Genomic DNA, 23,046 nt, shown 5'->3' with positions numbered 1-23,046 from the left:
ACATGTTTTTGTTATGGATTCCACCCTGCAACTTGACTGCCTAATAAAAAGTAGGATCTGGTTGGAGAGAGTTTAGATATGATATGTCACAACTGGGTCTGGGGGTCTCCAATCCCACTTTCTCAGGTTCTGTGACGCTATAAATAATAGTCCATATCGCATTCCTCTGCGTAGGGCACCATGGTGTTATGCAGCCTTGCTGGCCTCCCTCAAGACACATCCAACTATAGGCAATACACTTCAGGTTTGTTCCTTGATTTGTTGGAATTCAGCACTTTCCTCTTTTCAATCCCCGCTATTTCCCATTTTGGGAAACCCGAACTTTCCCCCCATGTTTGACATCTGGCCCGTTCTGTGGGCTTCTTGAGAAAGGCGGTTTTTAAGTCTCTCACTTTCTGACTTCGGACATATGGACCTCGGTTTCCACATTGACACAACCAGGCGGAAGGTATGGACTAGACTTCTGGCGAGCATTACAACTCGTTTTCTCCAGTTCCTCGGTCCCCCCTGCAAATTTTTGATGACATTTGACCTTGTTTGAATTCTATTGTGAAGACCGTGATCCCCTTCTTTGTTCTTTTTCTAAGATGTACTGGTTTCTAATCTCTCCTCTGGAAGACTTTGATATGCCTTGTCTTAGTAAATGCGAGAGGGACCTAGATAGGTGCTTCACGCCTGACCAACGCCAGAACATCATACATCTCACTTTGAAATCTTCTATATGTATGCGTATGCAGGAAACAATTACAAGTTACTCATGTGCTGGTATCGCACCCTGTCAGTCCTGTCCACACTCTTTTCTGTATGCTCAAATCCTTGCTGGAGATGCCAGGGGGAACAGGCATATTACTTCACATATTCTGGACTTGTCCAAAAATAAAACAGTATTGGTCTGATATGCAAAAGGTCACCCAGTAATTTACAGGTTCCCCGTTATCGGAGGATCTTGCCTTCTTTTGCTTAAAGGGTCAACAAAGGATTTTTTTTTTGTAGCTAAATAGCTTCCTTTATCTTACTGCAGTCGGTTTCATGTCCTCATTGTTCGTTTTTGCTCTGATGTTGCTGTAATTCTTCTCTGTTCTGAACACTTCCTGGTTGTCTGTTTCCTGATGAAAAAAGTCATGGGAGCTTTCTCTCTGTGGTCACTAATCAAGGAGGTGTGATTACTGTGTGTCTAAAACCCCTCAACACCAATCAGTTTCGTTTTACAAACCATCACTGCCCTTTATTGGCTCTGTGTCTCTGTACATCACAGAAGCAGGAAACAGCATACAAAAACGAAACTGAAACTGTAGGTACATTATATGATTGATTTTTATCTGTTTTTAATCATTTTTAAAAGGAATCGGTTAACTATTATGTCTCTTTACCCTGTAAACAGTCATTTCAGCAAAAAAAATGTTTTCCTTTACAACTCCTTTAATTCCCCTTGAGACATATAAGTAATCAATACTTCACATGCTTAATGCTGCCATGACCCACCTCCGTGTGTCCGCTTTGCTCAGCGAGGATCCTCCGTAAAATCCCCGCTGAGCCGTCGGCTGACAGGGCGGTCCCCGCACACTGTGCAGGGACCGCCCTGTCTTTCCTCCGCTCTCCCCTATGGGGGATCAGATGAACACGGACCGTATGTCCGTGTTCACCCGATCTGATCCGCCAGACGGAAGAAAAATAGGATTTTCTTCCGTCCGAAAAATCGGATCTTTGCGGAGGCGGACGATTACGGGTGTCAGCGGATGGTCATCCGCTGACAACCGCAATCACATAGGGACCAATGTATGTCCCGTTTTTATCTGCAACGGATGGATGAAAATGTGGACATACAGTCCGCACGTCTGAAAGGGCCCTAACTCTCCTTCCATTGCCATGTGGCTCAACAAAGTCAGGAGTATTAATACTTTGGAGGACCAAGTACCTATCGCCCAAAACAGGAGAGAGCAATATACTAAAACACTTCTCTGGTGCTTCTAAGCATCTTTCTCCTCCCCCCATCTCTCTTTTCCCCTACTATTTTTTTGAGCAATTTTTTTTGGAAAATTGGAGTGTTCATCTGAGTGATTTTCACAACATTTGTTAGGGTTAGCCCCGGATTTTCGATGAGAGTTTTAATTTGTCTTTTATGGGCGCCAGATGTTTTGCATATTCTATATCTCTCACTGAGACAATGTTATCTTTGTATTTTACAAGATACCACTCTCATTATATGAAAATGTTTGTATTCTGTTCTGATGGATACTTTATTCTATAAATAAATACACATACACGGTACACATACAGTATCTCACAAAAGTGAGTACACCCCTCAAGTTTTTGTGACAACATTGAAGAAATGACACTTTGCTACAATGTAAAGTAGTGAGTGTACAGCTTGTAGAACCGTGTAAATTTGCTGTCCCCTCAAAATAACTCAATACACAGCCATTTATGTCTAAACCACTGGCAACAAAAGTGAGTACACCCCTAAGTGAAAATTACAAGGTCTCAGGTGTGAATGGAGAGCAGGTGCGTTCAATTTGGTCTTATCGCTCTCACTCTTTAATACTGGTCACTGGAAGTTCAACATGGCACCTCATGGCAAAGAACTCTCTGAGGATCTGGAAAAATAATTGTTGCTCTACATAGACGTACACTCAATACTTTACATTGTATCAAAGTGTAATTTCTTTAGTGTTGTGACATGAAAAGATATAATAAAATATTTACAAAAATGTGTGGGGTGTGCTCACTATTGTGAGATACTGTATATGTGGCCTCCCAGCGGTGGACTTTTTCTCCAAACAGCCTCACATATGAGGCCCAGCACACAGTCACCAGCATGGACTGGAAAGCTCCTGATGCAAATTTGTGATGGGGAGCTTTCCGATCATGTGACCACTGTGACAGCCAATCACAGCAGTCGCATGACTGGAATGCATGCCTCCTGGCATTTAGAAGCGCTTAAAGAGCTGGGGAGCAGCTGCAGGAAGGGGTTAAATATGCAGTTAAAAAAAAATAAATAAATCGAAGATCCAAGTTTTAAGACAAATACTTTGAAGGGATATTACACAAAAAATAAAATAATAAATGCAACCACATTCATTTAAAAAGTGTGAAACATTGCAAAATAGGGGTGTGAATGGAATGTAGCGCTAAACCTTATGTAAAATAAAAGTGCACACAGAAGAAATTAACATTCTAATAAATATTCATTAAAAAAATTTGCATAAAATCCAACATAATATGAAGGGTAAAGGCAAAACTAGTTCAATGGCCCAAATCAAGTCCTAAAAAGGAAAATAAAGGTGAGTCCACAACGATGAAACGATGCTCCTTAAATGGATGGATATAGAAAAGCTCACAAGTAAGGCATCCAAAATGGAAATCAATCTTCTCTAGAGTGTTAAGAATGAATACCCTTACTGAGACAGGTGGATCCGTATGCCAGCGACAGCGGATCATATGAGCATTAATGGCCAGATCGATGAATATCCAGACAGTGGAAAGGACCCGGGATCTCCAATGGAACCTCCAAAGAACCTTGTGGCTCTTCGACTGAACTAGAAGGGCAAATGACTGGATAGGATCACCACACTAACTTTTTTCTGTCTCTCACATCAGTAGCTTTCTCAGGTATGGCTTTGTGAGCTTTCCTATATCCATCCATTTGAGAAGCATCGTTTCATCGTTGTGGACTTACCTTTATTTTCCTTTTTAGGACTTCATTTAGGTCATTGGACTAGTTTTGCCTTTACCATTCATATTATGTTGAACTTATATGCTAATTTTTTTTTAATAAATATTTACTAGAATGTTAATTTCTTCTGTGTGCACTTTTATTTTACATAAGGTTTAGCGCTACATTCCATCCACCCTTCTGTTCTGAATATTTGTGAAATCCTATGTAGCAGCTTTTGCCATATTTTCCCACTTTCACAATATAGGGGTGTAATATGAGACATGACCAGAAAGGTCGACCTGCTTTAAGGCCCCACATGCACACTGGGTGTTAAGCTAAGTACATGAGGCTCTGGCATTAAGCTACAGGTGGGTGTGGGCACCGGTGCCCCATCCATTATTAACCACTTAACGACCGCCGCACGATGATATACGTCGGCAGAATGGCACGGCTGGGCAGATGGACGTACCGGCACGTCGTTTACATCTACCCGCCCGCGACCCGGTCCGAAGCTCCGGGACCGCGAGACCCGCGGACCCGATCGCTGCTGGGGTCCCACGATCGGTCCCCGGAACTAAAGAACGGGGAGAGCCGCGTGTAAACACGGCTTCCCCGTGCTTCACTGTGGCGGCTGCATCGATCGTGTCATCTCCTTTATAGGGAGACACAATCGATGACGTCACTCCTACAGCCACACCCCCCTACAGTTGTAAACACACACTAGGTGAAAAATTTATAAAAATGCAATAAAACTATCCCCTAATTTGTAAACGCTATAAATTTTGCGCAAACCAACCGATAAACTCTTATTGCGATTTTTTTTACCAAAAATATGTAGAAGAATACGTATCGGCCTAAACTGAGGAATTTTTTTTTTATATATATTTTTGGGGATATTTATTATAGCAAAAAGTAAAAAATATTGCATTTTTTTCAAAATTGTCGCTCTATTTTTGTTTATAGCACAAAAAATAAAAACCGCAGAGGTGATCAAAGCCACGTCGCACAACCGCGCAATTGTCAGTTAAAGCGACGCAGTCCCGAATCGCAAAAAGGGGCCTGGTCCTTTACCTGCATTTTGGTCCGGGGCTTAAGTGGTTAATGCCTGCAGCATGTCAAACTTTCCAAGACAACTGCTGTGGCTGGACAATACACCTAGTGGTAGGAATATTTAGTGCAGCTGTCAGCCTCTTGTAGAATTTGACATGCTGTCATCAGCGGGGCTGGACCGGGCTTCTGTGCCCTCTGCCTGCAGCTTAACACCAGTACTGCATGCATCAGGTCAAAACCCCCCATGTGCACGGGGCTTAAAGCTTTGGCAAATCTTGCCTTACAATACAACTTGATGATAATATTAGAAAGGAAACTTTTCTTAAAAAAGGGGGAACTTGGAGAATTCGGCCTGAAGGTTTGTACAAAAGACGTGTTTTGTTTGTCAAAGTATGCATTTATAAAACCGTTGCGCTTTTAGACTTTGTTTACTGTGTTCTTTACTACAACACAAACATATTTATAATGATGTGTAATGTAATAAAATACCAAGTCCGAGCTAAAATCTGTGGGGGTTAGAAGTTTAATGTAGTCTTCAAAACAAGAACATCTCTTGAATTGGCAGCATTCTATTGATTACGGCACAATAATTCCTGTCCTTAGCCACTGAAATGACATTACCTTCCTAGATGTGTTCCAGAGAACTTCAAAGCCAGACCTTCCCGCAAACACATTGATTTTTCATTATCCCTCCTAACATTTCTTAGCCTTGTAATAGTGAAGTTATTCTAAATGTATATTGTGAATAATGTAGAAAAAGTATGACCATTCCTTGATCAGTAGTTATATAGAAAGAATTAGCCCTCCAATCTCTCTAGACCGCGGGTCATTCTATCTTCCTACGCAATTGGGAGAAGGATCTTCACAAGGATTTTTCAGAGACTCAAAAAGCGACGATACTACATCTCGCACACACCTCATCATTGTCCTCTAGGACTGCGAAAGTCATTTATAAACTGCTTACTAGGAGGCATCTCACCTCCGTGGTGCTTCATGCGATTTTTCCCCAAGTTTCCCCTCTTTGCTGGCGGGGCTGTGGTGACCCTGTGACGCACGCACATCTGTGTTAGTATCTCCCGCTTATCCGCCCTTACTGGCGGTCTGTATTTCATTGGATACAGGAAATTCAGGTCTTTGAGACCCTGGGTGACCCCTTGGTCATACTACTTCACTGTACGGACAAACCAGTTAGATCATATAAGAAATCACTGACACCTCATTTATTAAATGCAGCAAAGTCCCTTGTTCCCAGGTTTTGGAAGCAGGCAGCTACACCAACCCTGCACCAATGGCTAATAGAGGTGGATCATACTTATCATATGGAAGACCTTACACATTCTCTTAAAAACTACACGTAAAATATGTTCTGACTGGTTTGCCTTTAAATTTACCTCTGCTTATGCGGATATCATGTCTCAACCTATGTAAAACTGGCCTTTTTGCTAACCTAATATGTTTTTATTTTTTTTTATGGTTGAGTGCTGTCTGGGGCAGAAATTGCCTCCCCTTCCCTTCTCCTACTGTCTCCCCTGTCTCCCCTTCCCTCTTTGTTTTGTTTTCTTCTGCTCTTTTCTCTGTTTCTTAATCTCTTGCCGACCGAGGACGTCCCTGGGACATCCTCGGCTTTGTGCGGTAATATCTGAATGATGCCTGCAGCTAGAGGCATCATTCAGATATCGCCATCTTCAGCCGCCGATTCTGTTCACGATAAGAATGATCAAAGCGGCGATCCCGCTGCTTGATCGTTCTTATAGGCAGCGGGAGGGGACGTCCCCCCGCCGCCATCCGGTGCTTCTCTGGGCTCTCCCGTCCCATCAGGGGCCCGGAGAGCGAATCGGTCGGCGCTGCTGGAAAGCATAGAGATGACTGGTGACCAGATGGTCACCAGTCATCTCTATGACCGTCGGAGGCCCGGGCGCGACGGTATGACGTCACGCCCGGTACCCGAAAGTAAACAAAGCCGCAATCGCGGCTGTCGGCATGTGATCAGTGATTTTTTTTCCCCCCGATTTCATGCTTGGAGGAGAGATGTGGGGTCTTTTTGACCCCACATCTCCATAAAGAGGACCTGTCACACTGATTACTATTACAAGGGATGTTTACATTCCTTGTAATAGGAATAAAAGTGATAAAAAAAATAAATGTAAAAATAAAAAGAATTAAGTAAAATAAAATAAAAATAAAAAAAATAATAATTTCAAAACGCCCCTGTCCCCGTTATCTTGCGCGCAGAAGCGAACACACATGCAGGTCCCACCCACATATGTAAACGCCGTTCAAACCCCACATGTGAGGTATTGTTGCGTGCGGTAGAGCGAGAGCAGCAATTCTAGCACTAGACCTCCTCTGTAATTTGAAAATAGTAACATGTAAAAAATATTAAAGCGTCACCTATGGAGATGTTTAAGTACCGAATTTTGGCGCCATTCCATGAGTGTGCGCAATTTTAAAGCGTGACATGTTAGGTATCTATTTACTCGGTGTAACATCATCTTTCACATTATACAAAAAAATTGGGCTAACTTTTTTGTTAGCTGTTTTGTTAATTTTTTAATTCATGAAACCGTTTTTTTTTTAAAATGATTGCGCAAATACCATGCAAGAAAAAAAGTTGAAATGACCGCCATTTTGTTCCCTAGGGTGTCTGCTAAATAAAAATATATAATGTTTGGGGGTTCTGATTAATTTTCTAGCAAAAAAAATGTGATTTTTACATGAAGGAGAGAAGTGCCAAAATTGGCCTGGTGGTAAAGTGATGTGGGTATGTCATGTGGGTATGTGTAACGTTGCTTGCTATTACTACACTGTTCTTACAGATTGGGTCTTCTCAGATGATTGTATGTCTTATTTTATTTTCTTTATTTTTTGGTCTGTCGTCTGCTCACGACTTATAGTTGGTTTTGTCTCAGTTCAACTTTGCTCTTTGTATTACTCACGTAACTATGGTTCGTATGATTGTCATATGTCCTCCACTCTATATTATTGTTAATAAAAACTTATTGAACAAAAAATATAGAAAGACTTAGGCTGCTTTCACATTGCAGCGTCGAGCCGCAGTGACGGTATAGCCGCACTATTTGTAGCGCGGCTATACCATCATGTTTAGCGCGATATTCGGGCACTAGCAGTGAGGTTTTAACCCCCGTTAGCGGCCGAAAAAGGGCGGGCGGTATTACCGCGGTATTACCGCGCTTTCCCATTGATTTCAATGGGAAGGCACGGTATAGGAGCGGTGAACACACCGCTCCTATACCGCGGTAAAGATGCGGCTAGCAGGACTTTTGGAGCGTTCCTGCTAGCGCACCGCTTCAGTGTGAAAGCCTTCGGGCTTTCACACTGAAGACTACAGGGCATGATTTTTCATGCGGTATAGCAGCGCTATTTTTAGCGCTGTACCGCATGAAAAACGCCCCAATGTGAAAGGGGCCTTAAAGGAGAACAAGTATGTTACAATTCAATTGTATGAAGTAGTCATCTGATGTTTCTTTAAACACGTTGATGAGAAAGAAATGTATTAATTTAAAGCAGAGTTCTGCCCCCCACCCCCACGAAAACTAAATCTAAAAGTCAGTAGCTACAAATACTGGGCCAGATTCACGAATATCTACGGCGGCGTAACGTATCCCCTTTAGTTTCGCCGCTGCAAGTTTTCGGCGTAAGTGCTTGATTCACAAAGCACTTGCCTGTAAACTTGCGGCGGCGTAGCGTAAAGCCGTCCGGCGCAAGCCCGCCTAATTCAAATGGGGCGTGTACCATTTAAATTAGGCGCGTTCCCGCGACGAACATTCTGCGCATGCTCCGTTAGGAAATTTCCCGCCGTGCTTTGCGCGAAATTACGGCGCCCAACGTGTTTTTTGAACGGCGACGCGCGTAACGTACTTTCGTATTCCCAGACGTCTTACGCAAAAAAAAAATATTAAAATTCGACGCGGGAACGACAGCCATACTTTAACATGGATGGTGTAATTTTACACCATCTAAATAGCACTCTTAACTTTACGACGGGAAAAAAACGACTGGCGACGAAGTAAGAAATTGCGACAAACGCGCGTATCTTTGTGGATCGCCGTAACCAGCTAATTTGCATACCCGACGCTGGAAAACGACGCAAACTCCACCCAGTGGCCGCCGGAAAATTACACCTAAGATCCGAAGGCGTACGAAGCCGTACGCCTGTCGGATCTTAGCCAAAAGCCGTCGTATCTTTGTTTGTGAATTACAAATAAAGATACAACGCGGCAAATTTGAAAGTATGCCGGAGTATCAGCAGATACTCCGGCGTACTTTTTCTGTGAATCTGGCCCACTGTAACTGTTGACTTTTAATATTAGGACACTTACCTGTCCAGGGATCCCATGATGTCGGCACGCCCGGCCGATTTTCAGACCGGCTCTCGGGTGCTGCCACCGCCAATTATGGTGAGGGAAACCAGCAGTGAAGCCTTTTGGGCTCACAGCCCCGATTCCCTACTGCGAATGCGCGAAGCCTACCTTTTGGGGGGGAGACAGGATACCTGTCTTTGACAGGTATCCTTTCCCACTTCTGGGAGCCTCAGCTGTGGGTGGTGATGTCACGGCTAAGTCCACCTCCTCCTCCTTCTCCCGGGCCAGTAGGAGAGAGGAGCGGGCCACACAGATGCGTAGTAGGGTTACCGGGGCGAAGCCAAAAGGCTACATTGCCAGGTACCTTTACCCGCAATGACGGCGACAGCACCCGACAGATGATGGAAACTTCAGCTGTGGTGCCGACATCGCTGCACTCCAGGACAGGTAAGTGTCCTATTATTAAAAGCCAGCATCTGCAGTATGTGTGGCTGCTTGCTTTTATTTTTTTTTATTTGGGGCAGAACACCGCTTTAAAATCCCTGGTAGATACCAGAACTAGTGTCCCCATTGGAACATTTCCCCTCCATTCCTGTTTTAGTGATATCCCAAATTTTGTCTTTTTCCTTGCATTTGATCTTGGTGATAACGGTAAACAGGACAAATAGAGAGGGTGGCTCTCCTTAGCGGGGACACAGACCGCAATAAAAACAGGGGTTCAAATCCCTCTCCACTCTATCCATGAGCACATTTTTATTCAGCAATGTATAAATAGGAGAAATATGATAATGTTCCTGTGGTTTTGTAAGAAAGTGAATACTGTGTGGATGTGATTTATTTTTAATTGTGACATAAAACAAATCCGGGCCTGTCAGACTGGTGGCATTGGGGCACATGTAGCCCTCTGACTCATTGCTTGCGGCTGTCAGCTTGGTTAAAGTGGTTATAAAAGCTAAAATAATGTTTAACTCTAATGCATTCTCAGCATTAACCACTTCCGAACCGCCTGTCCACAATGTACTGTGGGCGGGCAGCCCGTGCAGGTAACGTGACATACTAGCCTGCCTCCAGGTTTTAGGGCATGTGCATGCATGCCCTTTTGCTGACACCCACTGTGATTGTACAAATTGATTACAGCTTGCTGTGAAAGGGGCTAGGAGAGGATGCCCACATCCCCAAGTGACAAATTTACAGAAAAACCCTCTAGTGGGACTTTTTAGGGCATTGACTGCAAGGAAATAGAATTATTTGTTTAAAAGGGTACAAATGTATTGTTTGGAAATATTAATAGATTATGATGCAGAATTAAAACATAAACACATTGATGTGATTACAGTAAATACATAGGGCCAGATTCAGAAAGAATGGCTTAAGTTTAGGCGGGCGTAGCATATCTCATATACGCTACGCCGCCATAACTTAGAGAGGCGAGTACCGTATTCACAAAGAACTTGCGCCCTGAGTTACGGCGGCGTAGCGTAAATGGGCCGGCGTAAGCCTGCGTAATTCAAAGTAGGCTGGTAGGGGGCGTGTTGTATGGAAATTAATCGTGACCCCACGTAAATGACGCGCCTAACGAACGGCGCATGCGCGCGCATGCTCAGTATCACGTCAAATTTTTTCCCTAAGTTACGCGGCTCAATGCTTAGTCAACGTGAACGTAACCTATTTTAATACGCCGGGCGCAAGTACGTTGGTGAATCGGCGTATCTAGCTCATTTGCATATTCGATGCGGAAATATACGAAAGCGCCCCTAGCGGCCAGAGTAAATATGCACCTAAGATACGACGGCGTAAGAGACTTACGTCAGTCGTATCTTAGACAAATTCTGGCGTATCTGATTCTTTGAATCAGGCGCCAAGATACGGACTTACGACGGCGTATCTGGAGATACGCCGCCGTAAATCCTTTCTGAATCTGGCCCATAATGTTTCTAAATTTAGATAACCACAATTCTCTGTCAATGGTAGAACCAAGACCAGAATAGTACCCAACACGTTTCAAAATATTGCGTAATTATCCTTCAGGGGTAGGTGGTTATAGATACACAATAGTATCTAAAAAACATTTATACTCTTTCTTGTGAAAAAAAAAAAACATTTATACTCACGTAGGTTATACTGCATCTGTCCTCTGCCGGCTTAGACCACTCAGTTCTCCCCTCTTCTCTGAGCAGGGAGCCATGACTGTCACTGAAGTGCGGGGCTGTTTATGGGGTGGAAGGGGCTGGTTCAGGCACCTGGCAGATCGCTGAGAGGCTGAGCCAGGTGTCAATCATCCAGGCTTCTGAGTGGATCCGAGCGTATGCTCTGGATTTTTCCAGAGCCTGGACCAGCTCTGTGATGTCAGCCGACAGCAGGCTTCAACCTGCTGTCAGCTGAAAATGAATCACAGAAGTGCATAATAAACTGCACTCCTGTGATCCACAGGAGTAGTATAGCCTAAAAAGCTTTGGCTATATTTCTCCTTTAATTGAACAAGCTGAAGTTAGAAGCTGATTGGCTATCATGCACAGCTGCACCAGATTTTGCACTCTGTAGAGTTAATAAATCAACCCCATAGTACAGATCTTGCTAATTATTTGCTTTGCAATATAGGATTTAGAATTGCCATATCTAGATATTGTAAATGTGTACCAGAACAAACAAATACCTACTTTAAAAAAATGTCCCCTTTCTAGCCTGTAGATTTTATAAATGCCCCAATGGCTTCTAAATGACACCTATCACTTTGTGGCAAGAGGTTAGCAAATGTGGGGTAGATTCACAAAGGAGATACGACGGCGTATTTCCAGATACGCCGTCGTATCTCTGAGTCTGGCCGGTCGTATCTATGCGCCTGATTCATAGAATCAGTTACGCATAGATTTCTATTAGATCCGACCGGCGTAAGTCTCTTATGCCGTCGGATCTTAACTGCATATTTACGCTGGCCGCTAGGGGCGTGTACGCTGATTTACGCCTAGAATATGTAAATCAGCCAGATACGCAAATTCACGAACGTACGCCCGGCCGACGCAGTACTGTTACTCCGTTTACGTTAGGCTTTTCCCAGCGTAAAGTTACCCCTGCTATATGAGGCGTATATGTGGCGTACCAATGTTAAGTATGGCCGTCGTTCCCGTGACAAAATTTGAAAAATTTACGTCGTTTGCGTAAGTCGTCCGTGAATGGGGCTGGACGTCATTTACGTTCACGTCGAAACCAATGACGTCCTTGCGGCATACTTTGGAGCAATGCACACTGGGAAATTCCATGGACGGCACAGGGTCAATCACGTCGGGTCAGGGTTAATTTACATAACACACGCCCACCTCTTCACAATTTGAATTAGGCTGGCTTACGTCGGCCTATTTACGCTACGCCGCCTGTAAAAGTTGCGGAGGCGTAACGTAAATAGGATACGTTACGCCCGCACAAACATACGCCATTCTACGTGAATCTACCCCTGTGTGCATGTTCATGAATGGAGTAATTTTGCAAATGCGCACCTAACCAGGTGATGAGTCTTGTCCAACATTTTTCTCTCCAGCTTTCTCTCTAGTTTTATATAAGCTGTGACTATCCAACCTGGCTGTTCTGAGCCAAACATCCATGTACTGCCATATAAACACTATGAAAGCGCACAGGCTTGAAGTAGACTTTTCTATTTCCAGCATGCACTTAAAGCTGTGCTCCAGGTAAACAGCTAAAAATACCATGGATATTGTGAGCTGCCTTATCTCTCTAAAGGATTTATTATTGTATCCAGCCAAATTTGTAATTCTCCCAGTTTAAATGCTGCTTTTCCAGGGCTGATGGTCATACATCAAAGCAGTTATATGTGAAAACACATTTTAAGGGTCCATGCACACTGGGTGTAAAAAAAATGGCAGTTCTTTTGGCCAAAAAAATGCTCATATAGAGCGCTTTTGTATAAGCGTTTAGCATTTCTGCCAGAAAACAGCTCCTCTCAGAAATGCAATCCAGAAACTTTCTTTTTTTTGCCTCTAAACGTTCTAACCTGCAAAGAAACCAAGACGAGAGTAAGAAGAGGCGGGAGCCCCGAAGGAAGAAAACGGAAAGAAAAAAAATTGAGAAAAGGAGAGAGGGGATGAGGGTGATAGGAATATGGACTCTGGATCATTAGATGGGTCGAACAAAGATGTCCAAGGCTAGCTGGAGGAAGTGAGGGAAAGGCATACTGAACCCAAATTCAAGCAAACGTATCCTTGAGGATGCTCGACATTTGTTTGTTAAGCATCAAAGCAGTCATATGGTCTCCAACTCCCTGAAAGGGGACAGTGGGTTTCCTCCAGGCCTGGACAATTGTTCTTTTGATGACAAAAATAAGTAAGATGCCAACTTTTGCTGATGGGCATAGAGGCCTGGGATAGGGCAATGCAACAGTGCAAATTTAGCTTCCTTACAGATAGTCAAGTGGAACAGATTGTATAGGAGGCCAAAAACTTTAGACCAAAATCCTCTCAATCCTGGACAAATCCACCAAGTATGTATGGCCACAACTTCAGAAGCAGCGTTCACCAGAAATAGGAATGGCATGGGACCTAGTACCACCACAGAAACACTTTGTATGCCGCCTCTAGGATAGCAGTGGTAAAGGAGCATTTTGCTACGGAAGGCCGGATCTATCTCAGACGCCAAGTCTTGTTCCTACTGAGACACATACGAGAGAGAAATACGGGATGTTCTACAATTCAGGGATGTGTAGAAATGTCAAACTTTTAAACTGCTCAAATTCACAGTGTTGCAGCAGACCTAGAGTCCACAAATACTTGCCTTTGCTCCAGCATGGTAACATTCTTTAACTATCCTTTCAGCATCTTTATTCAGTTTTCTTCAGGATTGGGACATTTTTGATTAGGCAGGCCGAGATGACATAACCTGTGCATATGCACTGCTCACTGGACATTGTAAAAAAAATGTGCAAACAGGTGGATAAAAATACAGAGGGCAATGGGATACAGGACTTTAAAGGTCTGTGTACAAATCCATATGGATGGACATGTTGAAATCGTCTGTTTCAACATGTTTCATCATGAGGCTTCTTCAGGATAGGGCGTGGTGTCAATTTTATACATAAACATAATTCAATGCATGTATGTAAATAATCAACAAATCTTTGGCTAGATAGCAAACAAGAACACAGAGCATCCCCCCATCCTGGAAAGAGTTCCCCAGAGGCTTGGTTCCTACCTCGATTGAATGAGGAAATTAAGCCAATTACTTTGCAAAAACTGTAAGTAAGAAGTCTATTCGTGATGGCCTTGCATGCCCAACTAACTAAGATCTGATCATCCACGTATACCGGATACCGCAGGGAGGGGTATATCATCATAGAATGTATGGTAAATACCAAGATGTGGCCTATGGGTTAATAATACACAATATTCTGATCTGTCTTAAAGCAGAGTTACACCCAAAAGTGGAACTTCCGCTTTTGAGCTCTTTCACACGGAGCGGACCGTTTCCGGGTCTGCTCCGTGTGTCTCCGTCGGTTCAGCGGGGATCCCCGCTCAGCTGTCGGCGGATAGGGCGGTCCCCGCACACAGTGCAGGGACCGCCCTGTCTCTGCTCCGCTGTCCCCTATGGGGAACCTGATGCAGACGGACCGTCTGTCCGTCTGCATCAGTTTCGCTCCGCCGAACGGAAGAAAAATAGGGTTTCTTCCGTTCGGAAAAGCGGATCCCGACTGACGCGGACGCTAGCGGATGCTCCATCCGCTAACGGACGCGTTCCCATAGGGATTCATTACAAGTCCGTTAACGGACTTGTAATGAGCGGACGAACGGTCCGCTAGTGTGAAAGGACCCTTAAGCATTCCTCGCCCCCTTACATGCCACATTTGGCATATCGTTTATTTTTTTGGTGGGGGGGTAGGGTTCCTATTTTTGACAGGTACTTCCTGTTCCACTTCATGCTTCCATCACCTTGCCACCTAGGCAACTCATCCATTATGTTCTTATGCTGTGATCATGCGATAAACTACTTGTTTGGACACTACCGTGTTCCACTTTATCTATTAAATTACGGATATGCTGTCTGACTTAGAACTGTGTTAACACTACAAAGATAATGCAAATTTGAAACTGATAACTCTCCTTATAGATACATGTGACTAGATTGTTAAGCTGGGGGCTGGAAATAGAGAGGTTGGAGCCTTAAGATCACAAAGAATCTTCCTGATGGAGGATTAGCCAGGTTTAAGAAGATGTTTTGAATATAGTAAGCTTATGACGTGACCAGTTTAAAGTACAACCTCTCTAATTGGAATGCCTTTTATCTAAAACTTTGCAAGAGTGCTGCTGCTTCCAACATAGCACTAGCTGATTTATCCTAGCTTGGCCTTGATATTAGCAGAAGCGTCCATTGCTGGTGCCACAATGTGTATATCCATATTATAATTATTATTATTTTATTTCAGAAAGAGGTTTATAAATCTAGCGATAAATAGGTACAGATATCTTCAATGAAACAAATGAAAATCTAAAATATGTGCTTATGTTTTTTATTATCCTACTTCCCCTCTACCAGCACATTGGCCATAAAACAAAGTGCATCTGGAAAGTATTCACAGTGCTTCACTTTTCTAACATTTTGTTATGTTACAGCCTTATTCCAAAATATATTATTATTTTCCTGAAAATTATACAAACAATACCCCATAGTGACAGTGTGAAAAAAGTTTGTTATAAATCTTTGCAAATTTATTAAAAAATTACACATACCTAAGTATTCACAGCCTTTGCCATGGCACTCAAAATTGAGCTCAGGTGCATCCTGTTTCCACCAATCATCTTTGAGATGTTTCTACAATTGATTGGAGTCCACCTGTGGTAAATTCAGTTGATTGGACATGATTTGAAAAGGCACACCTGTCTATATAAGTTCCACAGTTAACAGTGCATGTCAGAGCACAAATAAAGCCATGAAGTCCAAGGAATTGTCTGCAGACTTTCGACAAAGCATTGTATCAAGACAGAGAAGGGTACAGAAAAAAATCTGCAGCATTGAAGGTCCCAGTGAGCAAAGTAGCCTCCATCTGTAAATGGAAGAAGTTTGGAACCACCAGGACTCTTCCTAGAGTGGGCTGCCCGGCCAAACATAGGCGATCGGTGGAGGATGGCCTTAGTCATGGAGGTGACCAAGAATCCGATGGTCTCTCTGACAGAGCTCCAGCTTTTCTCTGTGGAGATGGGAAAACCTTCCTGAAGAACAACCATCTCTGCAGCAATCAGGCATATATGGTAGAATGGCCAGACGAAAGGCACATGACAGCACGCCTGAAGTTTGCCAAAAGGCAGCTGAAGGACTCTCGGAGAAACAAAATCCTCTGGTCAGATGAAACAATGCTTGAACTCTTTAGCCTGAATGGCAAGCGTAATGTCTGGAGGAAACCAGGCACCGTTCATCACTTGGCCAATACCATCCCTATAGGGAAGTATGGTGGTGGCAGCATCATGCTGTGGGGATGTTTTTAAGCGCCAGGAACTGGGGGACTAATCAGGATTGAAGGAAAGATGAATGCAGCAATGTACTGAGACATCCAGGGTTAAGACCTGCTCCTGAGCACTCTGGATCTCTGACTGGGTCGAAGGTTCATTTTCCAACTGGAAAATGACCCTAAGCCAAAATAGCAAAGGCCTGGCTATGGGACAACTGAATGTCCTTGAGTGGCCCAGCCAGAGCCCAGACTTAAACCTGTTTGAACATCTCTGGAGAGATCTGAAAATTGCTGTGCACTGACGCTCCCCATCCAACCTGATGGAGCTTTAGAGGTCCTGCAAAGTAGAATGGGAGAAACTGCCCAAAAATAGGTGTTTGGCAGATCCAGCAAAAGCAGTTTCCCTCCTGTATAAAGGGTAGCCAGAGTAGTTGCAGAATGACAAATGATTAGAGCAACTTAAGACCCATTGCTAAACTGTTTTAGTCAGTGCTTCTTTTTTTTGTGTATAATCTCTTTTTATTGAAATAAGAATTTTCAATCAATGAAAGAAGAAAAGGTTACAGTAAACAAAGACAGAACATTTGTGTCCATAAATCAAATCACCAATTCACCAGCAATTCAGAGCTTTAAACAGCAGTAAGAGGTGTACAAATTACCGTTTGGGGACCCTATAGTCAAAGTTTGGGTGCTGCAGCAACAACCAGCTGGATACTGGTTCCATGGATCGACAAACGGTAGCGTCCAAACAGGTAGTTTATTGCATGATCACAACATAAGAAGAGTGCCACCTTTCGGAGTGACGCAGGACCCCTTCGTCAGGCATGTGATAGAGCCTGACGAATAGGTCCTGCATGATTTCGAAACGTGGCACTCTTCTCATGTTCTTATGTTGTGATCATGCAATAAACTATTTGTTTGGACACTACCGTTTGTCAATCCATGGTGTGCTGGCATAATTTCAACACTGAAGAAATGACACTTTACTACAATGTAAAGTAGTGAGTGTACAGCTTGTATAACAGTGTAAATTTGCTGTCTCCTCAAAGTATCTCAACACACAGCCATTAATGTCTAAACCGCTGGCAATAAAAGTGAGTACACCCCTAAGTGAAAATTTCCTAATTGGGCCCAGTGTCATGTGACTCAGTGTTACAAGGTCTCAGGTGTGAATGGGGAGCAGGTGTGTTAAATTTGGCGTTATCGCTCTCACTCTCTCATACTGGTCACCAGAAGTTCAACATGACACCTCATGGCAAACAACTCACTGAGGATCTGAAAAAAATAATTATTGCTCTGTATAAAGATGGCCAGGCTATAAGAGGATTGCCAAGACCCTAAAACTGAGCTACAGCACGGTGGCCAAGACAATACAGTGGTTTAACAGGACAGGTTCCGCTCAGAACATGGTCAACCAAAGAAGTTGAGTGCATGTGCTCAATGTCTTATCCAGAGGTTATCTTTGGAAAATATACATATGAGTGCTGCCAGCATTGCTGCAGAGGGGGGGGGGGGGGTCAGCCTGTCAGTGCTCAGACCATATGCTGCACACGGCATCAAATTGGTCTGCATGGCTGTCGTCCCAGAAGGAATCCTCTCCTAAAGATGATGCACAAGTAAGCCTGCAAACAGTTTGCTGAAGACAGACTAAGGACATTACTGGAACCATGTCCTGTGGTTTGATAATACCAAGATAAAAGGGGTTGTAAAGGTAAAACATAACTTTCTTTTACCTTAGTGCAGTCTTCCTTCACTTACCTGATCTTTCGATTTTGCTTTTAAATGTCCTTATTACTTCTGAGAAATCCTCACTTCCTGTTCTTCTGTCTGTAACTACAGCTGTGATGTTCGCCGGGCGCCCGATCCAGTCTCCTCCCCCTATAGTTAGAATCACTCCCCAGGTAACACATTTAACCCCTTGATTGCCTCCTAGTGTTAACCCCTTCTTTGCCAGTGACATTTACATAGTAATCAGTGCTGTTTTTCTAGCACTGATCGCTGTATAAATGTGAATGGTCCCAAAATAGTGCCAAAAGTGTCCGATATGTCTGCGCAATGTCACAGTCACGATAAAAATCGCAGATCGTCGCCATTACTAGTAAAAAAATATATAATAAAAATGCCATAAATCAATCCCCTATTTTGTAGACACTATGCCCAGATTCTCATACAATTACGTTGCTCCTGGGCAGCGTAATGTATGTGATTTACGTTACACCGCCGCAGGTTTACAGCGTTAGTGCCTGATTCTCAGAACACTTACCTGTAAACTTGCGGCGGTGTATCGTAAAAGCGCTCGGCGCAAGCCCGCCCAATTCAAATGGGGCGGGCACCATTTAAATTAGGCGCGCTCCCGCGCCGAGCGTACTGCGCATGCTCCGTCGGGTAAATTACCCGACGTGCATTGCGCTAAATGACGTCGCCCCGACGTCATTTGCTTAGACGTTAACGTAAATGGCGTCCAGCGCCATTCACGGACGTCTTACGCAAACAACGTAATTTTTTTAAATTTCGACGCGGGAACGACGGCCATACTTAACATTGGTTGCCCCTCATAATAGCAGGGGCAACTTTACGCGTCGCTTAAGCTACGGAAACGTCGTAAATTCTCAGCGTTGACCGCGCGTATGTTCGGGAATCTCGCGTAATTACCTAATTTGCATAGACGACGGGGAAAACGACAATGCGACACCTAGCGGCGGGAAAAAAAATTGCATTTAAGATCTGACAGCGTAAGAGCCTTACGCCTGTCAGATCTAATGGGTATCTATGCGTAACTGATTCTAAGAATCAGTCGCATAGATACCCAGGGCCAGATTGGGACTTACGACGGCGCAAATGGTGTTGCGCCGTCGTAACGCCATTGAGAATCTGGGCCTATAACTTTTGCCAAACCAATAAATTATACGCTTATTGCTTTTTTTTTTATTTTATTTTTTATTTTTTACCAGAAATATGTAGAAGAGAACTTATCGGCCTAAACTGAGGAAATTTTTTTTAGATATTTTTTTAAAATTGGGATATTTATTATAGCAAAAACTAAAAAATATTGTGTTTTTTTTCAAACTTGCCACTCTTCTTTTGTTTATAGCGCAAAAAATAAAGGCCGCAGAGGTGATCAAATACCACCAAAAGAAAGCTCTATTTGTGGGGGAACAGTGTAGCATGACCACGCAATTGTCATTGAAAATGCAACAGCGTTAAAAACTGAAAATTGGCCTGGGCAGGAAAGGGGTGAACATGCCCTGTATTGAAGTGGTTAAATAAGTCATATTTCATAATTTACAGACTAAACCAAAAAGAATATTTGCAGTTTTATTTTTTGTCCAATAGGACATATGTAAAAAAATACTGTCCAAAACTTTTAAATAGGTTATTGTGTCCTGCAAATCCTTTTATCTTGCTTTGTTTGTTTTTCTTTTATATTATCAATTTTTTGTACAGCTACATAGTTATAAGCGAGGAAGGCTCCATTTACCCTTGTAGAAGTTTTTTTTTTACAAAGGAGAGGATATATTTGCTAATGTAGCCCCTTATAATTAAACTCAGACTCAGACTGATTGTTACTTTTAGGTCAGCCGTCTTTTTTTCTGTCTGTCACGGGCTGCTGCTTTATATCTAAAGACTTCCATCTGGTATAAGTATGGTTACATTTGTAACTGTCCAGCCTTGTTGCATTGCACCCTCTGAGTCAGAGGTCTGACGCTTATGTCCCGCAGCTGAGTGACAAACAGCTGACTCCATCGCTTGTCTTATGAGTTTATCCATTCTTTAGTATTGTGGCTATTAAGTCACGACATCTCCAAACTTCAAAGATCCAGGGAAAAGGTTTGAAGGTAGAAACCACATGAACACAAAGCCCCTCTACTAATAATAGAGGTAAACAAGGCACAACTTCAAAATAGTAATTATAAATGGGATGTGGGTAAGAGAGTAGGCTCTAGTCTTTGAAATTTCTGTGTTCTGTGCCAGCTCATTATCGAGCAAAACATTGTATGACAACATTCTTCTTCCTGTGCTTCCACAAACTGCGTTATGTGTATTAGAAAAATGATAGGCAAGGAGATGTATTGTATGTACTTGTATGTTCTTTATTTTGTAAAAATCATGACAAGGACTATCCACACATAATAAAGGGGTAGTAAAGTATTTTTTCATTTAAATATATTGGCCCCCAGGTGGGTTACATCATAATTTGCTAGCATGCACCCCATGTTAGCACATTATGGCAGACTTACCTTTCCTAATGGGCCTTCCGATGCTGCACTGCCCCCGATCTTGCAGGTCCAGGGCACTTCCATCTTCGCTCTTCCGTCTTCCTTCCAGGTTTCGGCTGTTCAGCCATGGTGAAGTCACACATGTGCATGGGAGTCACATCATCGTGGCACAACCTGGGTACTGTACATGTGCTGCTCAGAGTACGTGATGGCTGACAGATGGGAGAAAGCATTTATGACAGAAGATACTGATAGGGTTGTCATAAAATAACCTGCCTGTTAGCCAACAAAAAAGACTATAAAGGGTACGTTTGCCCTTGTACACTTTTTTTCCCCTAAATTCCAGCTCCTCTATGCACCAATATAACATTCATGTACTTTTATTTGCAAAAATATTAAAGCTTTCCATTGAATCTACAGTCACTTACCTTTCTTGTCCTAATCCACGTTTTCAGACATTTTCATTAGTAATGTCTTTCTTCCTTACAGATTGTAGGTCATGATACAGAAAGGAGTTGACCAGCTGACCATATTCGCACCCTGCATCATCCACCCTCCCATTCCCAGCTGCATGTTTTTTTTATGAAATGCAATCAATCAGTGATCACCCTTCTCACTAAATACACAATATACAATCAGATTGCATAGTGTATTGCCTAAAATGACTAGATGTGCTTTTAGTGTCATTAATTGTTAATGGCACTCCAAACACAGAAGCAAACACACATTTTGCCATGTGAAAAAAAATGCTGCAAACACGCAACCTCCAAAAATGCCAAAATGTCTCATTAGCCACATGTAGTGCAGCCAATTGAAATCAACAGGCTACCCTTTGCACGTCACAGAAAAAACGAGACACAAAATGTGCTCTCCCACTATGACGGACAGATCGGGTCCACCTGCCAGATTTTCAGTTGGACCATTCGGACCATCCATAGATCTCTATAGAGCGGCTGATGTCAGCGGACATGTGCCTGCTGACACCTGCCGGCATCCGATCCTGTCCACTCCACTAAAAACAGATAGATGGGAATCTGGTCCCCAACCATTCATCGGATTGGATGGAAACTGACAGACAATCCATTTCCATCCGACGGCCCCATAGAGAAGGGCAGGTTGTGTCTTTGTCTGCTCTGAATAATGGAGTGGACACAGACCTGTCAATCGCCTGCTCAGCAGGGATCAGTAGACAGATCCCTCGTTGAGCAGGTGGATCCGCTCAAAGAGGATTCTTCCAGACACCATTGCTATTGAAGATCAGAAAGATTAGATTGGGACATGTAACTACCGTATTTATCGGCGTATAACACGCACCCTAAATTTAAGTTTCAGGAAAAAACTTCCCACAGCCCCCTGCGTATAACACGCAGGCACAGTTTACCCTCCATTTTCAGGGTAAAAAAGTGAGTGTTATACGCCAATAAATACAGTATATATCTTCTTTTCAAAGATTTTTTTTTTTTATGAAAGCCAACATACTAGAATTCAAAGATAGTATTTAAAAAAAAAAATTACACCTCAGATTCACATTTACACCGACATTGACCAATTGAATTCATTAATGTCTAAAGTCACCAGTCTAAAGTTCTCAGAATAATTTTTTACTTGTCATGTCAACAAAGAATTACCACTGGTCTAATTTACCTATTTGTGTGTTTATTTTCAGAGCTGACATTAAACCCACCAGAAGGGATTGTGGCTGGTAAGTCTTCATTGCTGAACTTATGTTTAAGATTTCATCCATAGAAGTTGTATTTCCAAGATTACCACGCCTAAAGTGGTATTACACCCAAAACCAAAAATTTATGTACAGTGGAACCTCGGATTGGGAGTAACGCGGTTAACGAGTGTTTCGCAATACAAGCAATTATTAAAAGGTGAAAATAGAAGAATGAAAGCCTATTAAAAGATAACGAATGCAGCCACCACATCTAAAAATTGGAAAGCTGTCATATAATTGTTTGCTTTTGGGTTTAAGGGTCCTTTCACACGTGCGGACCGTTCGTCCGTTTTGTCATACGTCCGTTTACGGACTGCAATGCTTTCCAATGGGATAGCGTACGTTAGCGGATGAGCATCCGCTAACGTCCGTTAACATCCGTCTCCGTTAAGCTCCGTTTTTTTGAACGGAAGAAAACCCTATTTTTCTTCCGTCAAAAAAACGGAACGGATGAAAAACGGATGTTAGCGGACTATCCGCTTAACATCCGATCCGCTAACATCCGTTTTTCATCAAAATATGTAATAAAAATAAAGTTCTAACAAAAAAAGAAAACGGATGACAACTGATGAAAAACAGGTGAAAAACTGATTAAAAAAATGGATCAACTGATGATAAAAAACTGATCTAAAAAACAG

At 42.9% G+C, this 23,046-nt stretch overlaps 1 protein-coding gene across 1 annotated transcript in view; it reads left to right on the top strand.

Moving 5' to 3' along the window:
* The window catches only part of UBE2G2 (ubiquitin conjugating enzyme E2 G2), a 96,042-nt gene that overhangs the window by 22,579 nt on the left and 50,417 nt on the right, over nucleotides 1–23,046 (top strand). The window contains exon 2 of the mRNA XM_040357417.1: nucleotides 22,355–22,390. Within this exon, the coding sequence (XP_040213351.1) occupies nucleotides 22,355–22,390 (36 nt within the window). The remainder of the gene's footprint in view (nucleotides 1–22,354; nucleotides 22,391–23,046) is intronic.

Source organism: Rana temporaria, chromosome 6, assembly GCF_905171775.1.
Source record: "Rana temporaria chromosome 6, aRanTem1.1, whole genome shotgun sequence".
NCBI lineage: Eukaryota > Metazoa > Chordata > Amphibia > Anura > Ranidae > Rana > Rana temporaria.
The sequence above is the reverse complement of the archived record's forward strand: the minus strand, read 5'-3'. Positions and strand labels throughout refer to the sequence as shown.